The 21261-nt window shown below is 45.6% G+C and overlaps 1 protein-coding gene across 2 annotated transcripts; it reads left to right on the forward strand.

Moving 5' to 3' along the window:
* Positions 1–459: 459 nt before the first annotated feature.
* Positions 460–21131, forward strand: pogzb (pogo transposable element derived with ZNF domain b). Of its 2 annotated transcripts, XM_071396261.1 has the most exons (20): positions 460–592; positions 1647–1762; positions 3813–3965; positions 4403–4605; positions 4719–4818; positions 5009–5254; positions 5356–5469; positions 5594–5670; positions 5788–6029; positions 6250–6395; positions 6530–6630; positions 11426–11572; positions 12103–12237; positions 12702–12919; positions 13253–13393; positions 13505–13564; positions 13664–13776; positions 15932–17584; positions 17910–17946; positions 18089–21131. In XM_071396261.1, exons 2-20 carry the CDS (start codon positions 1651–1653, stop codon positions 19854–19856), a joined length of 5766 nt encoding a protein of 1921 aa, XP_071252362.1. In that variant the 5' UTR covers positions 460–592; positions 1647–1650; the 3' UTR covers positions 19857–21131. The 2 variants fall into 2 exon arrangements, with proteins under 2 accessions (XP_071252362.1, XP_071252363.1); XM_071396262.1 differs by lacking the exons at positions 460–592; positions 1647–1762; positions 3813–3965; ... (1 more) ...; positions 4719–4818; positions 5009–5254 and having other exon boundaries at positions 5594–5666.
* Positions 21132–21261: the final 130 nt, after the last annotated feature.

Raw genomic sequence — 21261 nt, forward strand, 5'->3', positions numbered from 1 at the left:
AAAATTGTATCGCGTGTGAGGTGTATTTGCATTTAGACAGCATTTTGTTAGGGTCCGAGTGTCTGGGCATTTTTCTCACAAGGCGAAAGAGTAAGTCCAATGGCTCAATGTAATGCAATGGAATTTGAGTCATGAATAAGGGTTAATCAATAGCATCATGATATAACAAAATGGCTGCTTGCAGCTTCAATTAATTTGCCTTTAGTGAGTGTATGGATATTAGTATTGACATATATTTGGTTGAAATTAATACTATTTCATTTATTTGAGTATTAATGACCGTGTTAGAAATTAATTGAATTGAATTAATTACGTTTTTAATGTATTTTATGAAAACAACGCAGTTTTAGGGCAACCCTATTTCCTGAAAATTTGCTCCGCCTCTCTTCTTTACATTGATGGAAGCCAATCACAGTGCAGATTTTAAAGCGGAAATGACGCAAAACTTTGTTTTGACCAATGTAATTTGCTGAAAGAGGTAAACGTTTGTCTCCTTCTTGCGGATTAATATGCCTCCAATGGGGAACATGTAGCCCGCGAAGAATTTCTGTGTGTTCTAGTTTATTAGCGTTCTGTCTTCGTATTGGAAAGGGTAAGTATTTAACTGTAATAGTTTATGGTTTTACTTTTAGTTTGTGTGTCACAAATAATATATATTTTTGTGCCGTAAATATACCTAATATGCACGCTAAACGTTACAGTGGAAAGGCATCAATAGCGTAGCCTACACGTTTTGAGTCAGTAGTAACATTACGCCGACGCAGAATGTATTTTATCTTATCTCTTTGGAATGCGACTATTGCATTACGAGATCATGTCTTCTGCAATACATGTATATAACTTGTTAGACTCACGGAACGAACAGCTGTTTTATTTGAGTCATGCACCTCAAATCTGTCATGCATGTAGAGAACTATTTTTGTCCCCCGCCCCTTTCGTAAATTTCCTAGTGGTTGCCAGGGACATTTAGCGAGAAATTATATCACAATGAGCCAGAGAAGAATAATAGATGAAATCAATTATGTATATATATTTAAAAAAAATACTTTAATATATATTTTTATATCTTTAGAAATTCATTTTCATAAGATTATTTAAATCCTGGACAGATTTTCTATATTTCTGAAACCCAAGTCTCTGAGTCACATTGTCATCATTCAATCATTAGGCTTTGTTTTCTTCAATACTGTAGATTACATCAGGTAGCCGGCAGGTAGCCTAGTGGTTAGAGCGTTGGACTAGTAACCGGAAGGTTGCAAGATCGAATCCCTGAGCTGACAAGGTACAAATCTGTCGTTCTGCCCCTGAACAAGGCAGTTAACCCACTGTTCCTAGGCTGTCATTGAAAATAAGATTTTCTTCTTAACTGACTTGCCTAGTTAAATAACGTTTTTTTTAAAAGTACAATATAATAAATGTATGAAATAAATTAACTTTATAGTTTCATACAAGTTACACAATCACGTGACAGTTATAAAACACTGATATTTACTCAAGCAACAATGGCCTTTTTTTAATGTATGGTGTTCTGACACTGTTCATAGTTCTCTAGCGATAGATCTACACTAATGAGTGTACACTTACTAGACATTTTAACCATTCAGTGTGTTGTAGTTGTTTTATTAGACATTATTTGATCCGTTCAGCAATATGGATGGCGATTTATTCATGGAGTGTGAGGAGGAGGAGTTGGAGCCATGGCAACAGATGTATGATGACGTGGAGGAGGAGTTGGAATTCATAGAGGGCGACAACGACAACGGTGAGCATGCCCATTGGCCAACTATTGCCACAGAGACAGACTGGCACACCCTTTTGACTGTCAACTTGGTGACGGACTGATCACTGCGTCCCTTGTCGTGGTCTGAACATATATGAATAGTCAATGACCCAGTCATATAGTCTGTTAGCATAAGACACGCGTCAAACTCATTCCACGGAGAGCCGAGTATCTGCATGTTTTCGCTCCTCCCTTGTACTTGATTGATCAAATCAAATTTTATTTGTCACATGCGCCGAATACAACAGGTGTAGACCTTACAGTGAAATACTTACTTACAAGTCCTTAACCAACGATGCAGTTAAAAAAAAATACCTACAAAATAAAAATGAAGAAAAAAGTAAGAGATAAGAAAAACAAATAATTAAAGAGCAGCAGTGAATAACAATAGCGGGGCTATATACAGGGGGTACCGGTACAGAGTCAATGTGCAGGGGCACCGGTGTCGAGGTAACAGATAATTATGTACATGCAGGTAGGGTTGTTAAAGTGGCTATGCATAGATAATAACAGAGTAGCAGCGGGGGGTGCAGTAGTCTGGGTAGCCATTTGATTAGCTGTTCAGGAGTCTTATGGCTTGGGGGTAGAAGCTGTTTAGAAGCCTCTTGGACCTAGACTTGGCGCTCCGGTACCGCTTGCTGTGCGGTAGCAGAGAGAACAGTCTATGACTAGGGTGGCTGGAGTATTTGACGATTTTTAGGGCCTTCCTCTGACACCGCCTGGTAAATAGATCCTGGATGGCAGGAAGCTTGGCTGGGCTGTACGCACTACCCTCTGAAGTGCCTTGTGGTCGGAGGCCAAGCAGTTGCCATACCAGGCAGTGATGCAAAAATGTTGAGGATCAGCGTGGCGGATGTGTTGTTATCTACCCTTACAACCTGGGGGCGGCCCGTCAGGAAGTCTAGGATCCAGTTGCAGAGGGAGCTGTTTAGTCCCAGGGTCCTTAGCTTAGGGTCCTTAGCTTAGTGATGAGTTTTGAGGGCACTATGGTGTTGAACGCTGAGCTGTAGTCAATGAATAACATTCTCACATAGGTGTTCCTTTTGTCTAGATGGGAAAGGGCAGTGTGGAGTGCAATAGAGATTGCATCATCTGTGGATCTATTGGTGCGGTATGCAAATTGGAGTGGGTTTCTGGGATGATGGCGTTGATGTGAGCCATGACCAACTTTCAAAGCATTTCATGGCTACACATTCCCGAGTGCTACGGGTCGGTAGTCATTTAGGCAGGTTACCTTAGTGGTCTTGGGCACAGGGACTATGGTGGTCTGCTTGAAACATGTTGGTATGGGAGAGGTTGAAAATGTCGGTGAAGACACTTGCCAGTTGGTCAGGGCATGCTCGCAGTACACGTCCTGGTAATCCTGGTAAGCCTTGTGAATGTTGACCTGTTTAAAGGTCTTACTCACATCGGCTGCGGAGAGCGTGATCACAGTCTTCCGGAACAGCTGGTGCTCTTATGCATGTTTCAGTGTTATTTGCCTCGAAGCGAGCATAGAAGTGGTTTAGCTCGCCTGGTAGGCTCGTGTCACTGGGCAGCTCTCGGCTGTGCTTCCCTTTGTAGTCTATAATATTTTGCAAGCCCTGCCACATTCGACGAGTTTCGGAACAGCCGGTGTAGTACGATTCGATTTGATTGCTGAATTAAGGTCAGTAATTAGTAAGGAACTCCCCTCACCTGGTTGTCTAGGTCTTAATTGAAAGGAAACACCAAAAGCCAGCAGACACTAGGCCCTTCATGGAATGAGTGGCATAGGACTATGCTGTGAATGTAAATAAAATCAAAGTTTATTTGTCCTGTGCATAGGATACAACAAGGGTAAATAGTACAGTGAAATGCTTACTTGCAAGCTTTTCTTCAAATATGGAATATTCAATATCAATGGTAAATTAAGAAATACAGAATAGAAACTGAAAAAAAGAGCTCAGAATCAATACTAGGTCAGATCAAATAAAAACACAGGAGAATGGACGCTAATTCTCATGTAGTTCAACTGTACCTTGCTGTTTATGCCATTGTGTGTTTCCTGCAGTCTGTGAAGCCTCCTTTTTCTCCTCGACATCCCGAGAGACTCCAATTCCCAGCATACCCTCCCTCACTCCCTCAGCTGCACAGTGTGTCCCGGCAACGGTTTCCAACACATTCCCGTCCTCCTCCTCTGTCTTGCAGCGCACCACTACAGCACGTGAGTTGATGTTTTGGGGGAAGAATGGTGTCTCAAATGCATACTGCCCAAAGGTTAAAACAGCTGTCGCTACTTTCAGAAACACAGGAAAAGCTCAGGAATTAATTTTCATTATTAGATTGTACAGGAGTATTTATAAATGTGTTATACACCTCAGAATCAGAAACTAAAGAGAATGCACAAGCTGCTCCTTTTTAAAGTGGCAACACTGATTATAATATACAGTAGGCCTACCCTTAGAGCCGAGGGCTGAAGCAGTTGTAGCAGACATGAGTCCGGCTCATGGTCTCGTGATGAGGTAGCCCTGCCTACGACTTCAAAATCAGTGTTATTCTCAGCAAAGGGGGAACGTCCTCTTGGTCTAACGGTCAAGACATTGGATGGTCCCGCCCTGGACACTAACCACTAGGTTGTCCCCCTTCCTCTGTGTCCCTCAGCTCCTGTGTCGTCATCGGTGTTACCTCAATTTATGTTCCCCACGGGAGTCCCTGGTATGCCCTCTCTGGTACCATCTGGCATGGTCCAGGGACAACAGCTGATCCAGATCCAAACCCCTACAGGTCTGAGCACCATGCTACTGCCCACAGCTGTTAACCCTGGTGCCGGCCCGGCCAATGCCCAGCAGATCTACTTCACCCAGGTACGGACTGCATCAGTGCTCACGGATCTTCTCTGGCCTGCTTTGGTTCAGCTCAGCAAGGTGGAATGCATTTATAAATGTTTTTAACTTCATCTCATTACTATATCTCACAGGGTTTCCCGGTCCGAAACGTCAGGCCTGGGCAGAACCCTGTGGGGATAGTTCTGAATTTACAGCAAGGTCAGATGATTCGACCCATCACCCTACTCTCTGGTAATTTTATATCTTTCATTTCAGCATCTTTATCCAATGCTGTTTTCACAGAGCTACAATAGACATACAGGGGACCCAAACACTCATTTTTGAAAAGTCTCCAGGAAGCAAGTTATTGACAGCAGCCATTTTGGACAACATGGTGTATAGTAACACCATTTTGTTAACAGCCCCCTCTCTCCTATGGTAGGACCTGGAGGGCAGTTCTTTGCTCCGTCTATGGGGATGCCTCAGGTTGTGACCCAGCCTGCACAGATTAGGCCCACTGCTGGCCCCAGTGGTGTTTTACGGCAGGCGGTGCCCAGCACCTTTGCCACTATGCAAATCCCTGCCACCCTTACCATCCGCGGGGCCAGTCACGCCCCCCTCACCACCACGGCTAGCACCATGGGCACCCGGCCCACTCTACTCAACACTTCTTCACAGCCTCAGTTTTGTAAGTTCTTATTTTATGGGTGGGTCTAAATTCAATGAAGTACAGCTTTTGTATCTATAGTGAAATCTATTGAACATCCCCTGCTTTCCTTTGTGCTATAGTGAAATGGAACCAAGTCCCAGTCGCTCTCCAATCGCAGCTTCTGCAGATTGTCAAGAGCAACAGCCAGGCCAATGTACCCGTGGCCACGCCCCTGACACAGGGCAACACCAAAGGTACAGTAATTACATCCTTATCAGATCTATTGCTCATTGTCATATGCCCTCGCTGGTTCTAAGTGTAAAAATGTTGCTGAACAGAACATCGGGCAAATGTTTCCCTGTTCTGTTTGTTTTACAGTTGATCAGGAGGTGAAGATATGCCCCCGATGTGGAGCCCAATTCAAAATGCAAGAAGCACTTCAAGGACATATGTGTGTAAGAAGCTTAATCATATGCACCATAGAACATTCCAGATATTAAACCATGAACATTCACCACTAGTAGTGATGAGCATGATGGCAATTTAAACTGCATTGAATTTCCCCCTCATAGTTCTGCTGTCCAGACCTGGTCAATACTGCTGGGCCTTCCAGCAGCAGTGGCACTCAGAACCCCCTGCCAGAACGGGCTCCCAGCTCCAACCCAGACCCTCCGCCTAAGGTGGTTATGCTAGTGGATGATTTCTACTATGGCCACTTCGCGGGCAAACAGTCCCTGGTCGACAGCCAGCCCACCAAGCTGAACTACTCCTTCAAATGTGTCATCTGCCCCAAGAGGTCCAATAGCAACATTAGGTGAGAATGGGGTCACCTGCTCCACACACACACACACAGTATGTACACATACAGGCTGACCATAAAATGACAACATTTAGGGGCTGAAGTATCAATCAAATGTTTGCATGTGATATATTGCCACAAAAGTATCTGGACCACTTATTCAAGTGTTAGAACTATGCAAATGCAAATCTCAATTGATGGAAGGATGTTAACTGTGTGTGCGCGTGCTCGGCAGGCTGATGGACCACATGAAGCAGCACCCAGAGATGACTAAATGGGTGGACCAGCTGACCTCCTGCCAGCACTGCTTCCGCCAGTTCTCTACCAGCGCCCAGCTCCAGTACCATGTGGAGAATGCCCACGGGCTCACTCAGTCTTCCAGTACGCCCTCACATTACCATACTTACATATTCACCTGTTGTTAAATATGCATCCTGTGAGATATATTTTTTTATGATAAAACTAAGTTGCATTTGATGGATGATTTCTGATTGCTTTCTCTATTGACCGTGCAGCTTGTTGTAAGATCTGTGAGTGGGCGTTTGAGAGTGAGCCTGTGTTCCTGCATCACATGAAGAACACCCACAAACCAGGAGAGATGCCCTATATTTGCCAGGTTGGTAACCTTTTACCTCCAGTTAAACAGGATAGATGCAAATGCAAACATTTGATTGATACTTCTTCCCTTCCGGTGCTGACCGTGATGGCCGCCTCGCTTCGCGTTCCTAGGAAACTATGCAGTATTTTGTTTTTTTATGTGTTATTTCTTACATTGTTACCCCAGGAAATCTTAGGTTTTATTACATAAAGTCAGGAGGAACTATTGGATATAAGAGCAACGTCAACTCACCAACATTACGACCAGGAATACAACTTTCCCGAAGCGGGTCCTCTGTTTGGTCCACCACCCAGGACAATGGATCGGATCCCAGCCGGCGACCCAAAACAACGGCGCCGCAAAAGGGGCAGAGGAGCGGTCTTCTGGTCAGGCTCCGTAGACAGGCACATCGCGCACCGCTCCCGAGTATACTACTCGCCAATGTTCAGTCTCTTGACAACAAGGTAGACGAAATCCGAGCAAGGGTTGCCTTCCAGAGAGGCATCAGAGATTGTAACGTTCTTTCTTTCACGGAAACATGGCTCACTCGGGATACGTCATCAGAGTCGTACCGAGCCACCTGGCTTCTTCACGCATCGCGCCGACAGAAACAAACATCTCTCTGGTAAGAAGAAGGGTGGGGGTGTATGCCTTATGATTAACGAGATGTGGTGTGATCATAACAACATGCAGGAACTCAAGTCCTTTTGTTCACCTGACCTAGAATTCCTTACAATCAAATGCCGACCGCATTATCTACCAAGAAAATTCTCTTCGATCATAATCACAGTCGTGTATATCCCCCCCAAGCAGACACATCGACGGCTCTGAAAGAACTTCTTTTGACTCTATGTAAACTGGAAACCACATATCCTGAGGCTGCATTTATTGTAGCTGGGGATTTTAACAAGGCTAATCTGAAAACAAGGCTCCCTATATTTGATCAGCAAATCGAATGCGCGCCCCGGGCTGGCAAAACCCTGGATCATTGTTATTCTAACTTCTGCGACGCATATAAAGGCCTCCCTCGCCCTCCTTTTGGAAAATCTGACCACAACTCCATTTTGTTGCTCCCAGCCTATATACAGAAACTAAAACAGGAAGCGCCCGTGCTCAGGTCTGTTCAACGCTGGTGCGACCAATCGGATTCCACGCTTCAAGATTGCTTCGATCACGTGGACTGGATTATGTTCCGCATAGCGTAGGACAATAACATTGATGAATACGCTGATTCGGTGAGCGAGTTTATTAGCAAGTGCATCGTTGATGTTGTACCCACAGCGTCTATTAAAACATTCCCCAACCAGAAATCGTGGATTGATGGCAGCATTTGCGCAAAATTGAAATCAGGGCAAGGTGACCGGAAACATGACCGAATACAAACAGTGTAGCTATTCCCTCCGCAAGGCAATCAAACAAACTAAGCGTCAGTATAGAGACAAAGTAGAGTTGCAATTCAACGGCCCAGACACAAGAGGTATGTGGCAGGGTCTACAGTCAATCACTGACTACAAAAGGAAAACCAGCCCCGTCGCGGACTACGATGTCTTGTTCCCAGACAAACTAAACAACTTCTTTGCTCGCTTTGAGGACAACACTGACATGGCCCGCTACCAAAACCTGCGGGTTCTCCTTCACTGCAGCCAACGTGAGTAAAACATTTAAACGTGTTAACCTTCGCAAGGCTGCCGGCCCAGACGTCATCCCCAGCCACGTCCTCATAGCATGTGCAGACCAGCTGGCTGGTGTGTTTACGGACATATTCAATCAATCCTTATCCCGGTCTGCTGTTCCCACATGCTTCAAGAGGGCCACCATTATTCCTGTTCCCAAGAAAGCGAAGGTAACTGAGCTAAATGACTATCGCCCCGTAGCACTCACTTCCGTCATCATGAAGTGCTTTGAGAGACTAGTCAAGGACCATATCACCTCCACCCACCTGACACCCTAGACCCACTCCAATTTGTTTACCGCCCCAATAGGTCCACAGACGACGCAATCGCAATCACACTGCACACTGCCCTAACCCATCTGGACAAGAGGAATACCTATGTGAGAATGCTGTTCATCGACTACAGCTCAGCATTTAACACCATAGTACCATCCAAACTCGTCATCAAGCTCGAGTCCCTGGGTCTCGACCCCGCTCTGTGCAACTGGGTCCTGGACTTCCTGACAGGCCGCCCCCAGGTGGTGAGGGTAGGTAACAACATCTCCACCCCGCTGATCCTCAACACTTGGGCCACACAAGGGTGTGTTCTCAGCCCTCTCCTGTACTCCCTGTTCACCCATGACTGCGTGGCCATGCACGCCTCCAACTCAATCATAAAGTTTGCAGATGACACTACAGTGATAGGCTTGATTAGAGCCCTCGGAGTGTGGTGTCAGGAAAATAACCTCACACTCAATGTCAACAAAACAAAGGAGATGATCGTGGACTTCAGGAAACAGCAGAGGGAGCAGCCCCCTATCCACATCGACGGGACAGTAGTGGAGAAGGTGGAAAGTTTTAAGTTCCTCGGCGTACACATCACGGACAACCTGAAATGGTCCACCCACATAGACAGCGTGGTGAAGAAGGCGCAGCAACGCCTCTTCAACCTCAGGAGGCTGAATACATTCGGCTTGTCAACAAAAACACTCACAAACTTTTACGGATGCACAATCAAGAGCATCCTGTCGGGCTGTATCACCGCCTGGTACGGCAACTGCTCCGCCCACAACCGTAAGGCTCTCCAAAAGGGTAGTGAGGTCTGCACAGCGCATCACCGGGGGCAAACTACCTGCCCTCCAGGACGCCTACACCACCCGATGTCACAGGAAGACCAAAAAGATCATCAAGGACAACAACCACCCGAGCCACTGCTTGTTCACCCCGCTATCATCCAGAAGGCGAGGTCAGTACAGGTGCATCAAAGCGGGGACCGAGAGACTGAAAAACAGCTTCATCTCAAAGCCATCAGACTGTTAACCTTTCATGAGCCTCTACCCCGGGTCCGGGATCACCCCCCACCCCCCCACACACTGATTAGCATAGCTAGCATAGCTTCACAAGTAGATAGTAGCATCTAAATATCATTAAATCACAAGTCCAAGACACCAGATGAAAGATACAGATCTTGTGAATAAAGCCACCATTTCAGATTTTTAAAATGTCTTACAGGGAAGACAAAATATGTAAATATATTAGCTAAACACGTTAGCAAAATACACAATTTCTTTGTCCACCATTTTTTCTCTCCACCAGTAGCTATCACCAATTCGGCTAAACTAAGATATTGATAGCCAATAACCTATAAAAAAAACTCATCAGATGACAGTCTGATAACATATTTATGGTATAGGATAGGTTTTGTTAGAAAAAAGTGCATATTTCAGGTAGAAATCACAGTTTACAATTGCACCGACCATCACAACACGACTAGAATTACTATAGAGAGCAACGTGTATGACCAATTTACTCTTAATAAAACATTTCATAAGAATAGACAAAGCATAGCAATGGAAAGACCCAGATCTTGTGATTCCAGACAATATTTCAGATTTTCTAAGCGTTTTACAGCGAAAACACAATAAATCGATAAGTTAGCATACCACATGTGAAAACGTTACCAGAGCATCGATTCAAGCCAAAGAGAGCTATAACGTAATCATCGCCAAAATATATTAATTTTTTCACTAACCTTCTCAGAATTCTTCCGATGACACTCCTGTAACATCATTTTACAACATACATATACAGTTTGTTCGAAAATGTGCATATTTAGCCATACAAAACCGTGGTTACACAATGAAAATACTAGGAAATCAAGCCTCAAAATGTCGGACGTCATCTTTCAGAGTGATCTAGTTTAATCGAAAGCTAATCATATACTTGACTAAAAAATACAGGGTTGACAGGAATCGAAAGACAAATTAGTTCTTAATGCAATCGCTGATTTACATTTCCGATGTTCATCTTGCGTAAAACGCGCGAAGGGAAAGGACTGTACTTCCACGTCTTCTTGTTTTATAGTGGCTCTGATTGTGCAATCGACTCCATTCAAAGCGTGATGACGTACTGACACCCAGAGGAAGACGTAGGCAGTGTCGGTTTCTCTATAGCATCTACTGGCACCTTAAAACCGACCCCAGATCAGGGGTCAAAATTTCTGAAATCTGACTCCCTGTCAGGAAAAGTGCTGTAGAAGTAGTTCTGTACCACTCAGAGACAAAATTCCAACGGCTATAGAAACTAGAAAGTGTTTTCTATCCAATAATAACAATAATATGCATATTGTACGATCAAGAATTGAGCACGAGGCAGTTTAATTTGGAGACCAAAAAATGCTAATGCGGAACAGCACCCCCTATAGTTGCAAGAAGTTGCCATCACTAACATTGAGTGGCTGCTGCCAACATACAGACTCATCTCTAGCCACTTTAATAATGAAAAATGACTGTAATAAATGTATCACTAGCCACTTTATATAATGTTTACATACCCTACATTACTCATCTCATATGTATATACTGTACTCTATACCATCGACTGCATCTTGCCTATGCCGTTCGGCCATCGCTCATTCGCTCATATATTTTTATGTACATATTCTTATTCATTCCTTTCCACTTGTGTGTATAAGGTAGTTGTTAGATATTACTGCATGGTCGGAACTAGAAGCACAAGCATTTCGCTACACTCGCATTAACATCTGCTAACCATGTGTATGTGACAAATAACATTTGATTTGATTTGAATAAATGCTGGCCACCTTTCCATTTACTCTCAGAACCACACCTTCCTGAAATCCCATCCCTTCTTCTTTTCAAGGTGTGTCGGTACCGGTCTTCTTTCTTTTCTGATGTGTACAACCACTTCTGTACCAATCATGCAAAGACATGCAACCAGCTGTGTATCTACTGCCTGAAGGTGTTCAAGAGCCCCAACTCCTACCAGCAGCACTACATACGACACCAGGTAGAGGAACAACCCAGGCCCATTTTACGTCATTTAGCAGACGCTCTTTTCCAGAGCAATTTACAGTAGTGAGTGCATACATTTTCTCGTACTGGTCCTCCGTGGGAATCAAACCCACAACCCTGGTGTTGCAAGTGCCATGCTCTACCAACTGAGCCACACAGGACCATAAAAAAGTAAGGATCGTTCCCATTTAAAACTGTTGTAAAGAATTTACTTAAAGGAAGGTATTTTCTTAAGGTGCAAAAAAGTATTTATGGCCTGGTTTCCCACACTCATACCTAGTCTTAGATTAAACACCAATCTCAACAGAGAATCTTCATTGTAAGTGTGTATTTAGTCCAGGACTAGGATTAATCTGGGTCTGGGAAACCGGTCCCATATGTTTTATAAAGGCAGTGATACTGCAAAGTAGACGTTGCAAGAAAGAGTGTTTTGTAAACTCTTGTACAAAGACAAAAAGAGATCACAGTTTCTTCTGCAGTTTATGTATAGCCCTGAAACGCTGAACCCAACTCTTGATTTTTCAGGCCAGTAGAGCGAGTCACTGCAACAAGTGCCGTTTGCAGTTCCTCTCTGCCACGGACAGGATGGAGCACAAAACCCACAGCCACAGGACCTTCCGCAAACCCAAGCAGCTGGAGGGGCTCCAACCTGGGACTAAAGTGAGTTGATGAACAGCTTAATTTCACTGATTAGACCTTCTCTTAATTGTGCCACAAAGTGGCGTCATCCACAGAGAAATGTCTTGCCACTTTATCTACACTCTTAGTAGAAAAGGTGCTTTCAAGAACCTAAAAGGATTCTTCTGCTGTTCCCATAGGAGAACCTTTGAAGAAGCCTTTTTGGTTCCATGTAGAATCCTTACAGGGGGTTCAACATGGAACCCAAAATAAGGGTTCTACATGGAACCCAAACGGGTTCTCCTATGGGGATAGCTGAAAACCCCTTTTGGAACCCTTTTTTCTAAGAGTGTAGAGATTCAGGCAATTCACTTGTTGGACAGGACAACGGTTAACCAAAAATAAATGCATGTCCTAGACCAAGAAGGAGTTATATTAGTATAGGTATAGTATTCATAAGTAAAATGGGGTTAAAAACTGTGTTGTATTCTTGTCTGTGTACTTAGGTGACCATCAGGGCATATTCCCACCACAAGGGACAGTTGCCCAAGAATGTACCTATGGACTATAAGACGACAGGCCCCACTCCTCAGGCGGGCCAGACCTACACCAACATACAACATAAACTGCAACATCAGTCCAAACCACCTCCACAAACAACCAAAACCACCATGAGGAAATCCATCAAGCAGTTGGACCTGCTCACCAAGTTTCAGAAACGGAGGTGAATAATAGTCATATTGTTGTGCATGGACAACTACAAATCCCAGGAGGTCTTCTATCATTCATCTCAGACTTAGTTTTTGATTGAGAAGTGTGACAGTAGCGCTAGCTTGCCCTCTGAGAGCATGTATAAACATAATCATCATTTGGTGGGTGTTTGTATTTGTTATTTTTCACACATGTACAAGTGTGTATTAATACGTGTGTGTGTGAATTGGAAATCCGTTTTTTTGTTGCATATCCCAACTCTCCCTGAGACACCCTTGGAGGCCAGGGTGATGTATAAACGCATATATAGTGTCTGAAGTGTCTGACCTCTGTGTGACCTCTACAGTGTGTCTCTAGTCAAGCAGCGGTGCATGGAGTGCAGCTCAGACGTACCCAGCTTCCCCGACCACTACCCCACCTTCGTCCACTGTGCCGTGTGCCCCTACAGCACCTGCTGCTCGCGCTCCTACGCAGACCACATGATTACGTGAGTCAAGCTTCAATATAGATCATGTTTTATTAGTCAAACAAACAATGGTTCATTCATTGATCACAGATGACTTGGTCAGTTTGATAGTGTTCATTTGTCTTGTTGCAGAAATCATGCACCACGTATGAAAACCAACCGGGTCCCCCTGCACAAGCGGCCACCCCCTTGGTAATGGACACTTTTTCCTCTGTGTTGTGTTTTTGATATTTTTTGCCTTGCCAGTTACTAGGGACACGTTCCAACCTTCTCTCCCTCTGTTCCACACAGCTATTTGAAGCTGCGGTGTGAGGTCTGTGACTTCAGCTCTCAGACAGGTGACCTTATGGCCAAGCACCTGGCCCAGGACCCAAGTCACGGCTCCAGCACCTGTACACCAAACGGTAGGTGTCTTCAAGCTCCCCACAGAACTCCAAACAGATAGCCTTTGCATGTCAGTTTTACCATGGAAGGAGAGAGATGCTTTATATTTGCAGTTTAGAAAATGTTTTGAAATTGCTAGCACAATATATAAAGTGTATACTACTAAGTACAATGCATAAGCATTTAGACATTAACATTTATACACCATTAATGTTATTCATTAAACATACTATAACGTGTAACCAGGATGGCAACACCCTAACAAAATGTATCTATTCAGGGTGACATTTTGTGCAAAAGAGCCCCATGATTTGACAAAGATAACTAGTTGTGGTGGGTTGCTGTCGTTGTATTTTTCAGTTTGCTTTGTTGTTTAACTTGGCCTGATGCCAAATGTTTTATTGCACAAGGTGTTGAAGATATCTCCCCTTGTGAACACTGAAAGACATGGTAGGATTCACACCAGATGTTGTACAGTGAGAGACATGGTACACACCAGATATTGTACAGTGAGAGACATGGTTCACACCAGATATTGTACAGTGAGAGACATAGTACACACCAGATATTGTACAGTGAGAGACATGGTTCACACCAGATATTGTACAGTGAGAGACATGGTTCACACCAGATATTGTACAGTGAGAGACATGGTTCACACCAGATATTGTACAGTGAGAGACATGGTACACACCAGATATTGTACAGTGAGAGACATGGTACACACCAGATGTTGTACAGTGAGAGACATAGTACACACCAGATATTGTACAGTGAGAGACATGGTTCACACCAGATATTGTACAGTGAGAGACATGGTACACACCAGATATTGTACAGTGAGAGACATGGTTCACACCAGATATTGTACAGTGAGAGACATGGTACACACCAGATATTGTACAGTGAGAGACATGGTACACACCAGATATTGTACAGTGAGAGACATGGTTCACACCAGATATTGTACAGTGAGAGACATGGTTCACACCAGATATTGTACAGTGAGAGACATGGTTCACACCAGATATTGTACAGTGAGAGACATAGTACACACCAGATATTGTACAGTGAGAGACATGGTTCACACCAGATATTGTACAGTGAGAGACATGGTTCACACCAGATATTGTAGAGTGCCCATTAAATCCCCTCATAGGACACCAGAGGGGGCCTTCAATCATAAATATTTGTACATCTATATTGGTTAGAACAAGGCCTTATGTTCTGGTCATGCGGTCGCACTAAAGCTATTGGCCCTACCTAATGTAAATCTATTTTTACAAACTTGTAAACACAAAAAAAAAAATGAAATGGTGAGCGAGTATTGTGTGTGTGTGTCTACAGAAAGTAATGTGGCAAAAAATGAACCATACACTATTATTCACAACCACACACAACAGGTGTGTGTTACCACACATACCCCTTCTCTTCATTAATGAGGTAAAAGACCACTACATGGCTGCATCCCATGTTGCTAGTTCACCACTATAGCCGGGATCATCAACTAGATTCAGCCACGTGACGATTTGAGTTTTTCTTGAGGGGAGGGTCAGGGGGCCAAAACATAATTACAAATAATTTGTCGACTGCAAATTGACCTCAAAGCTCAAACGCATATAATATTTGACTAAAACATCATTTCAAACCTTGCTTACATTTGTATACTATCACATATCTCTCTATTATGCGTGGGAATACGTTGGAACAGAAAATGTAAATCACTTGGCGCTGATTTGCTGGTGTGTTTACAGTCTCATGTCCAACAAAGAGGCCTGCGGACTGCCACTTGTGGGACCCTGCATTACAGGAACTGACAGATTGTTGTACATCAAGACACACTCCAAAGCATGTTTTGTGCCAAAGTAAATAGTAAAATGTGTGGAGTCTAAAAATGACCCAAGTGCAGAGGAGGAATGTCTTACCAAGGAGACAGTCTGCATACCAATCTGTTTTCCTCTGCCGTTTATGTTGTCTTCAGACTACTGGCCAGTTGAGAAGGTCTTATATTTTTCCCTGTTCTCTTTCTATCCACATGGTGTTGTAAAAGTGGACTTGCGCTGACATAATAAATGGCCCAGGGTGTTTATAAAAGAAAAGTTGTGTCAACTTGGCTCTGTGGAGCAGAAGACTAACTGTTGTTCCTGTGATCCCCTTCCTTCCCCTCCCCCACAGAGTCTCTGGAGTCTGACATTGAGTTCTGCCAAGAGGAGGAGGAGGACAAATCCGGGGGGGATGTGGAAGTGGGGAGGTCTGAATGGGCGTTAATGCAGAACTGGAGAGAACCTCTGCTGAGAGGCACCGACTCCGCAACCATCCTCGACTTCACAGAGAGCTGCGGTCCTCGCCAGTCCTTAAACAAAAACAGCGATGCTGTCGACTACTTCAACATGCTCTTCCCGTACTCGCTCATGGAGCTCATCGCCAACGAGACCAACGCCAAGGCCAAGACTTGTCAGTTTCTTGGGCAGCGTGACCCGGACTGGGTCCCTGTCGCCGCTCACGAGATCAAGGGCTTCATAGGTCTCAGTATCCTCATGGGCCTTCAGAGCCTCCCAGAGCCTGCCAACTACTGGTCCTGGCAGCACTACGACAACTGCCACACCTTCTTCAGGGCCATGTCCATCAAGCGCTTCCAGCAGATCTCCAACAACATCTGGATGGGTAGTCTGCTCACCTCCATGGAGGAGGAGGAGGAGGGGGAGGGCAGTGGCAGCGACAGGCTGCGTCTCTTCAGACCTATGCTGAGCATCCTTGGCGACTCCATGTGGGAAGCCTACCAACCCAACCGATGCCTGGCCATCGACCGGGCCCTGCTGCCCAGCCTGGAGACGGAGGCCGGCCAAGCCAAAGGGAACCCCAAGGCCCAACCAGGGGTGTGGCTGCTGTGTGACTCCAAGTCGGGCTACTGCCACCGACTGCTCATCCACATGGGGAGGGAGAAGGAGAAGGAGCTGGGGTTCAGTGTAGTTCCCCCCTTAGTGGAGGGACTCCAGCAGAAACACCACCAGCTCTTCCTGGGTAGCTCACTGGCCTCTGCCCCTCTCATGCAGAAGCTCTTGGACAAGGGCATTTACGCCTCCAGCTCCTTTCCTCCACCAAGCCCCATCCTCCCCAGGGAGCTGTGGGAGCAGGGTCAGCTGGAGAAGCCTGGGGACTTCCTGCAGAGGCAGTTGGGTCCCCTGCTGGCCACCCGCTGGAAAGACACCAAGGAGATGGGCTGCCTGTCCACCAACGCCGGGCCGGGGCAGCCAGACACAGTGTGGAGGAAGTCTCAAACCAAAGTGGGTGAACTCAGCCCCATCGAGCGGCCCTTAGCCTTCCGACTTCTGCAAGAGAATATGCGAGGAGTGGACATCTGCAAACAGCTGCTTGCCTGCAACCCTCTAGGAGGGCTGCCACTAGACAAGCACTGGCGCAGTCTCTTCTGGTTCCTGGTCAACCTGAGCATAGTCAATGCCTTCATAGTGCTGCGGGAGAGCCGCAAAGAGAACCCACCATCATGGGTGCAGGGCGGACTCTTTACCCAGGCAAACTTTCGCAAGCGCTTAGGGCACCAGCTAGCCAAGTGTGCAGAGAGACAAGCACGCATCCACTCTGAGAATAAGGAGGGACTAGCGAGTGTGCGAGAGGTTGCCCTGCAAGGCAATCCAAATAAACTAAGGCACAGATTGGTTAAACTCACCGCCAAGACCAAGAGATGCAAGAACTGCAATCTGAAGAACCTGCGCCATGAGAGCGTGTTTGGATGCATCGTTTGCAAAGCCAACCTGTGCAAGCAGCCCAGCTGCTTCTGGGAATATCATGGCTTCTCACCCCACCACTCAGGTCAATCATTTATTTGATGCTTTGTAGATGCACACACAATAATATAATCTCTTGTGATACCAAAACACATACAGTATATAATCAATCCCAAGACTAGCTTCATATCTATGAGTATACAAGCGTCAAAAAAACATTGTCTGTGACTGCTTGACAGGGAAACTGTGAAGGTGAAGGATGATATTAATAATACATTATGATAGGGAAAACAAAGTCTACATAGTTCAACCTGAAACAGAAATGTTTATGTTGTAACACTTACATTTAGCTGCGTGCTCTTTCTCTTCAAATCTAAATCTCTTATCCTCTTTTTTTAAAATTTTTACAGGCTCCCCTAATGTTGGATTCATCATGGAGAACATGAGGTACTTTACGAGACACACTCCAGCCATTTCACCCTGGTTTCACACGATTTACTCCCCCCAAAATATTGTGATTAATTGAGATGTTTTATCTGTCATGCCTCAAATACCACTCATCTTTATTTCCTGCTTTGTCTTTCTGCAGAAACAACACGGGGGCAGACCGCTTTGACGACAGCAGCGAGTGGGGTCCCTTAGGGCCAGAGAGTGACCTGGACGAGGCAATGGCCCCAGTGGAGGACATGGGCTCAGACACAGACAATGAAGAAATGGAGGTTGAAGGTCTTGGCAAGGACGTTGATGAAATTGTTCATGAACGGGAGTCTAAACAGCAGCCTGCCACATCTGATCCTTCCGTCACCCCTCCGACAGTACGCCCGGTGGTAAAAGAACGAGAGGACACCCTCTCTGTGCGTCTGCTGAGGATAGTGCTGTTCGCTCTGTGCTGCGGGGAACGTCAAGCCGCCAAGCAGCTATCCACCCAGTCCAATCTCATCCGGGCCTGGCTGAAGGATAAGGAGAAGCAGCTGGAGCGTGATGGCCGGGGACCTGGCAAGGGAGAGGCGGTGGAGCGCATGGTGGAGTGGGTCATGGCCCAGCGAGAGCAGCAGCTGCCGCTCAACGAGAAGAACCTTTTTCAGAGGGCTTCTGAGATCCACAGCCAGGACGGTCACAGCAGCGCCTTCCGCATCTCTTACGACTGGGCTGTGAGCTTCATGCTACAGCATAGCCTTGGCTGGCAGGCTGTTGGGCGGACTGCCACGGTCAGCTGCCGCTTGCCACGCTCCATGGAGGACAACGCTAACTCCTTCACCAAGTTCACCCGCAAGCACATCCAGGCCCACAATCTGCCCCACACAGGCATAGCTGCCATGGACGAGCTGTCTGTCTTTGTAGACATTGAGGCGCTTGCGGATCCAGCCAAAGTGGACAAAGAAGAGGCTCTCCAGCTGGTGGGAACCAGGGAACCTCTGGTCACCATCTATCTGTCAGCGCTGGCCGATGGCACCATGCTACGCACCCTGGTCCTAATCAAGGGGCAGCTCCCCAAGATGCAGGGCACAGGCCTCCCCAACTCTGTCCTGCTGGAGGCCAAGGTAGAGGGATTCACCAGGGACGAGGAGTTGGCGCTGTGGGAGTCTCAGGTGTGGCGCCAACACATGCTGGACCAGAACAGGAGTACCAAAGGCATGCTGATCCTGGACGGCCACCGTGGACACGTGTCTAAGGACTTCCTGACCACCCTTGGTGCCACTGGCACCCTGCCGGCCGTGGTCCCCGCTGGCTGCACCTGCCGCCTCCAGCCCCTGGAGATGTGCCTGCGGCCCGTGCTGCAGAGTTTCTTGCTGGCCCGCTGGGCCCGGCTGGCTGCCGAGGGTGGGGTAGCAGGGGCCACACACAAAGACCTTGTGCAGCTGCTAGTGGCCTGGCTAGTGGAGGCCTTGTCCTACCTAGAGGAACAGCCTGATCTGCTGCGACAGTCCTTCCACCTTACTGACTTGGTCCCTGGGCAGCGGGACCAGGAAATGACCAAGACTCTGGCAGAAACCCAGTCAGAGCTGATGAGTACTCTCAGAGAGGCCCTCTTAGGTCCTGAGGTTCTGGAGCCAGAGTCAACAGCAGAGCTCGAGCAGGAAGACAGCAGGGGTACAGAGGACATGGAGGCTGGAGAAGAGAGGGTAGATGAGGAGCAAGAGGCTGGAGAAGAGAGGGTAGATGAGGAGCAAGAGGTTAAAGAAGGTAAGGTAGCTGAAGAGCAGGAAAGTGAAGAAGGAACGTTAGATGAGAATCACAAGGCAGCTATAGAAATGGACACAAGAAAGGATAACATCTTGGAAAAGGGAGAAGAAGAGATGGAGCCGCTGTCAGAGAGCCAGGAGACGGGAGGGTCCCATGAGGAGGTCTCCACTTAGTCCTTCCCTTTCACAAACTCTGAGTTGAATACTGCTCTTCGGTCCTACTCAAGAACATCTGCCGTGTCGCCTTAGGCCACACAGCCTGTGGGTCTTCCCTGCAAATGGCCACAGAAGATTACAGTGCATACTGTTAAAGTACAATTGGTCAACCTTTTAACCTTTTTTTATGTCATCAGTGTGGGGAAACTGAGTGGGGATCCCTTGTTGGACTTGACAGGTTCTATGTTTTGCTTTAATGAACACTATGACGCACAACAGACTGGATCCAAACTCCATCAACCGTAAGGCATGTTCTTGTCGTGGTAGAAATCAATTCTAAACAGATCATCAACTGAACACAAAACATTTTAAGGTGCTATACTGTACATTAATGCATTCTTAATTCAGTTTGAGAATATTTACTATGCATTGTTTAGTCTTTTCTAAAAGTTCAAGGCCTTTTTGACAGATTGGTGTTGGTTTACAAAGTTTCCCCCAACTTTTGCTTCCTTATCCCTTATTGCACTCAAATGACTTTACATACATTCTTTCCTTACCTTGAAAGTAGCCTAATCTATGGGCTAGAGAGACTCAGCCATATTGCTAGAAGGCTAGTGATGACTAGGCCTACAGCTATATAGAGTATTCAATTTATTTTAAGGACTTCTAAACAAATGTGATTTGGGTGAATTACCACGTTCTCTTGCCTGTGTCTGTCAATAGATTGTAGTACTGAGGAAGGATGGACAAGCTTGAGAAATGGTGGGAATGTTGAATTCCCTATGGAGTTACATAATATCTAATGCATTTTGCAGATGTCCAATATGTTCTTTAACAATGATCTGAACTGTACCTCATTTGTCACAGTCATGGACACACAGAGATGAAATTAAATTCATCCTTTTCTGATTTGTCTTTGGTCTGCTCAATACTTCCAAAGAGACATGGGGGATATTGGAATCGTGACAACCTCAGTCCTGAAGATTCTGAATCTCTTGTAAGAAAAACATTTCCTAATCAAATGCAGACGTGAGAGGCACAATCTGGGATATTTCCTGCAGCTCAATGGTCATTTTGATTAATGACATAGCCTACGCTTACAATTCTTGATAAAATAATACTTAAATGTTTTATGGGTTTGTACAATTATCTACTATCATATCATACGGCCTAATTCAAAATATAAGGTTGTAATACTCTACTGTTTATGTTTTTGATGTAATTTGAGTCTGTAATGTATATCTTAAAAATATGATTAAAAAAGCAGAGTCAATCTTATGGATTAAGTCCTTACATTCATAGCTGCGTCTCATTTGAAATAGTTTCTTTTTGTCTACGGACTGAAACACACTATTGTTAAAACTCCAGATTGTGGCTTTAACCTCACATTCCCCCATATCGAGTTATGCAAGAGATGACCCCT

This window comes from Salvelinus alpinus, chromosome 4, assembly GCF_045679555.1.
Source record: "Salvelinus alpinus chromosome 4, SLU_Salpinus.1, whole genome shotgun sequence".
Classification (NCBI taxonomy): Eukaryota; Metazoa; Chordata; class Actinopteri; order Salmoniformes; family Salmonidae; genus Salvelinus; species Salvelinus alpinus.